This window comes from Mandrillus leucophaeus, unplaced genomic scaffold, assembly GCF_000951045.1.
Source record: "Mandrillus leucophaeus isolate KB7577 unplaced genomic scaffold, Mleu.le_1.0 Scaffold81, whole genome shotgun sequence".
Taxonomy (NCBI): domain Eukaryota; kingdom Metazoa; phylum Chordata; class Mammalia; order Primates; family Cercopithecidae; genus Mandrillus; species Mandrillus leucophaeus.
The window spans coordinates 3,762,865-3,767,713 of NW_012108808.1; the positions used below are offsets into that span (position 1 = coordinate 3,762,865).

The following is a 4,849-nucleotide window of genomic DNA, read 5'->3' on the forward strand; positions in this document are numbered from 1 at the left end:
TTACCAACACTTCTAAACACTAGTTCTAGGTTCTGGTCATCTTGACCTACTCTCCATTCCCCATAACACATGAGCACCATACCATAGGCATTAAGTTATACACATCTAGATGTGTATAAGAGACAGCACTATAATCATATAAATCAAAATTTGGTAAAAAGGAAAGAAAAGTAAGAAAGAGAGGCTAAAATGGGGCACAAATTATATTCTACGATTCCTAGGAGCAAGTGTGAATGACACATTTCAGAAAGTCTATGAGATAAACAGCTATTTATTCTCAGCACTAATATCAGATAAGAATTTTCTGGAGGATTCTTACAAAAGGCACACTGTGTGGACATAATAAAGAATGCCCCTACCAACTCCTTACAGTAGATAGTATGACAATTTCCACAATCCTACTTCGGACTCAGCTTTATCTGTGGATGGACCAAGACAAAAGAACAAATTGACAGGTGCAGTTCTACACTCTGGTCAAAGTGATACGGTCTCTTTACTGCTATGCCTTCCATACCCTGCCACTGGGCCACCACTGGACACCGTTCTAGGGGAACATGTGCTGCTTATCACCTACACCTTGTGTTGTTCGCCACCTTCTCGAATGTGTATGCTATGCAGACCCATCAGGAGAGCAAGCTCTTGGAAGGTAGCAACTGTTTCCCAACCATGATTTTTGTTACAGTTTGCACATATTTATTGCTCAATAAATCTTCACTGACTAATATAGAGCAGTTATCCCAAATTACGGTACATAATATTACAGGTACATTAGATGATTTAGCATGACACACAGAACATTAAATAATTATAAATCAGTTTTACAAAATGAAAAGCTAGATGGGCACAGTGGCTCATGCCTGTAATCCCACCACTTTGAGAAGCCAAGGTGGGCAGATCACTTGAGGTCAGCAGTTTAAAACCAACCTGGCCAACCTGATGAAACCTCAACTATACTAAAAATACAAAAAAATTAGTCGAGCGTGGTGGCAAGCGCCTGTAATCCCAGCCACTTGGGAGGCTGAGGCAGGAGAATGGCTTGAACACCGGAGAAGGAGCATGCAGTGACAGTGAGCTGAGATTGCACCACTGCACTCTAGCCTGGGCTACAGAGCAAGACTCTGTCTCAATCAATCAATCAATCAATAAAATATCTTCTTTCCAGTCCTCGTCTATTCTTTCTGATAACCCTAGAAAGTCCAGAGGCAATAGACCACCATTCTTTCTCTAAAAGTTGATAATCTCTTTTTGTAGCAAAGAGAGAGCAGCTTCAGCTGAGAACCATGTTAACTGCATCTATTCTTATGGCTTCCTTAGTTTTGAAACCAAAGATCCTGGCTTTCTATTTATGGTAGTAGTAAATATGAACTTTCCTTTTTAAATACTTTAAAATGTGTATGCATTTAGGAAAAGGATGAACAGTTCCAGTGGTGTGCAATGTGGATAGATGTCACTAACTAAAATTGGGTGCTCAAGTCTGGAGGTATATCCAGAGGCATTGTGAGGTCAGAAAGCCTAGACTGATGCTAATTCCCTTTTTGTTCTCTATTTATTAGGGTTACTGGATAGCAACAAGCTTCTTCTACATTCCCAGGTTCTAATGCACATTTTCTTAGGTTTTGTTTGCTTGTTATTATTTTGTTGTTGTTGTGTCTTTGAAAAAAAATAAGAAATTGGAAACAGTGTTTTAAATAAACTCAGAAAATAATTTTTCTTTCAGTCTCTCAACCCTTAAGTTAGGGGATTCTTTCTTAGGTGACTGCCTCAATATTGTCTGAAGAGGACATTAGAGCTCATGATGTAATTCCTTCCCTGCACTCCCATCCCTAGCTGTAAACAATCCCAAGGGAACTATAGGTTCAGCAGTAGGGCTGTCATTCTATTTAAACGACTATTTGTGTATGTAATCTCTGTTGCTACTGAATTACGTAATTTGCTCCAATAAAATGAAAACACTTTAGGGATAAGAATTGTTTGTTAGATTAGCAGGGGAAGATGTTTGAACTAAAAATTAAATAGAACTCTAATTATGAGAAGACAACACTATTAAAACAAACGGAGTAGCTTATATAAAATTTAACCCTATTGGTACTGAATGCTTTCCAGTAGCATACATTTAATAACTATCATTCTTAGATCATTATAAGTACAAAACTTTACCTTTGACTGAGGAAAACTTAAATCAGCATTTTGGAATTTTGCTGGAATATATTTTCTTGCAAATAAATTTGCCAATACTAACACAAGCTTTTCCATCACATCTTGGGAAAACTGTTGTGCAACTATTTAAATAAAGAGCATTATTGTAAATAAGAATAAAGTTGATTCCATGTATTTTGTGCTTAAATTTGTTTTTATAGTACATTTCCTTTCGTTGAAGGCAAAATTTTCTAGTAAATATATACCTCAGAAATTGAACATATTTGCCACACTATGTACACATTTAATTTTTTGGTTAAGACAGGAGCTTTTACATTCTGTGCCTTGTTTTTCATCCTTGCTATACCAGCCCTAGTTCCCAACCCAGAATGTTTACTAACTAGTTTCCTGACTTGCACTCTCCTTTCTTCAAGCCATCTTGAGAGTGATCAGTCTTTCCAAAGCATGAATATAAGCATGTCCCCCACTTACTCAAAAATCTTTGAGGTTATCTCAATGGCTAACTGAAAAATCCAGGTTCCTTGGCCTGCCACTTAGGGTATTTCAAATCCTGTCAAAATGAAGCTCCCAAACTTACCTACCAACACTTCTAAACACTAGTTCTAGGTTCTGGTCATCTTGACCTACTCTCCATTCCCCATAACACATGAGCACCATACCATAGGCATTAAGAGGTGGCTAGGTTTAATTAACTGGGCTCTGAAGCATACTAGAATCACATGACCATCAGAAACTTATTCTCTTTCTATGCTTCTCAGTATTCTCTTCCACAAATATTCTTTATCAGTTAAGTAATACATAAGTAGCCCCCAAATACTCTATTAGAATAAATATAAGTTGACTTTTAGTGTCTAATTTTTGGCATATGTAAATCTGAACATATACTATTTATTTGCTTCAAAAAAAAGAGAACAAGGAGGAAGAAGAGAAAAACGTATCTGAGGTTTTGGCTTTTCAATAAATATGTTGCCATTTTTGGACTACAGGTATAAAACCCAAGCTTACCTTTCCAGGCTGGCTTACAGAGATTATGGAAAAGGCCTCTCTTGAGAAAATTTACAAAAACAAGATTTGAAGGTTCATGACCATGCAAATATGATGCAAGTCCTGCAAATTTTTTTGGATTACCATTTTTATTTAAATAGTCCTAAAAAAAGGAAAAAAACATTGATTTAACTTACCATGTACTCAAATACCATCAAATACCAGGGTGAGTGATTGCCAAATATTACCTGACTTCATTTATTAATAAATGATAAGTAACATTATCATTGAATGCAGCTTATAGAAAGTTCAGTTGGTTTAGCATAGAAAGAAATGTACATAGTATTAGTTATAGAGAACAGAAAAGCCAAAGCGTGATCATACCTCTTTGATCAGGAGCTGCAAAGAAAACAAAAAATAAAGTTTCAAAGTCTTCATGGCTCTTGGTCTCTTAAAAGACAGCAATGAATGCTTTAGCACTGACAACACCTATAAAAGAAGAGTACTTTAATTTATCTAGTTTTAAATAGTATTTGTAAATACTGATATGTAATAAATAGTACACATACATACTATATAGATAATGTTACCAGATCTCATGTAAAAGTAAATTTCACTTGATTTCACATTATCTCTTTGACTGTGTCTTCACATGATACATGCTTCCTTGAATTAAATACATCACATAAAGCAGAACTGTTATACATAACACAGATTGGCAAATAATCTGCTAAATCTCTGAAACAGTGGTGATTCATAGCAGCCTGAACAAATAAAGTATGAAAGCCAATCTGGCTTACAAGTTTAGCTCTCTTAGGCCTAGAAGGCAAATTGAGTAATTACATTGCTCTGAGTCTTGAGTTATCCCATCAAACCTGATGGAACTAGGTAGATTTCAGTCAACAGAATGGAAATATTTGGATCCGTGCCATCACCCAAATTTCATGTCAAATTGTAATCCCCAATGTGGGAGGTGGGGCCTGATGGGAGGTGATTGGATCATGGAGGTGAATTTCCCCTTTGGTGCTGTTCTCGTGATAGTGAGTGAGTTATCGTGAGATCTGGTTGTTTAAAAGTGTGTAGCAGCGTCCTTCTGTCTGTCTTCCTCCTGCTCCAGCCACGTAACACATGCCTACTTCCCCTTCACCTTCTGCCATGATTGAAAGTTTCCTGAGGCCTACCCAGAAGCAGAAGCTGCTTATGCTTCCTGTACAGCCTGCAGAACCATGAGCCAACAAAATGTCTTTTCTTTATGAACCACCCAGTCTCAAGTGTCTCTGCATAGCAGTGTGAGAATGAACTAATACAGAAAGTTGATACTAATTCAGAAAGATACATGAAAATGTGAAAGCGGTTTTGGAACTGGGTAGTGGACAGAAGTTGGAATTTTGTGGAGGGCTCAGAAGAAGACAGGAAGATGAGGGAAAGTTTGGAACATCCTAAAGACTTGTTAAACTGTTGTGATCAAAATGCTAATAGTAGTATGGACAATGAAGTCCAGGCTAACAAGGTCTCAGATGGAGATGAAGAACTTATTGGGAACTGGAGCAAAGGTCACTTTCATTAAGTGTTAGCAAAGAGGTTAGCTGTACTGTGCTCCTGCTCTAGGGATCTGTAGAAATTTGAACTTGAAAGAGATCATTTGGCTGGGCACAGTGGCTCATGCCTGTAATCCCAGCACTGTGGGAGGCCAAGGCAGGCAGATCAC

General features: G+C 37.4%; 1 protein-coding gene across 1 annotated transcript in view; it reads right to left on the reverse strand.

Annotated features, from left to right (window-relative positions):
* The window catches only part of DDX60L (DEAD (Asp-Glu-Ala-Asp) box polypeptide 60-like), a 143,983-nt gene that overhangs the window by 30,551 nt on the left and 108,583 nt on the right, over positions 1–4,849 (reverse strand). Inside the window, exons 31-33 of the mRNA XM_011967792.1 lie at positions 3,526–3,630; positions 3,163–3,304; positions 2,158–2,279 (exon numbers count right to left, since the gene is read on the reverse strand). Of these exons, the coding sequence (XP_011823182.1) occupies positions 2,158–2,279; positions 3,163–3,304; positions 3,526–3,630 (369 nt within the window). The remainder of the gene's footprint in view (positions 1–2,157; positions 2,280–3,162; positions 3,305–3,525; positions 3,631–4,849) is intronic.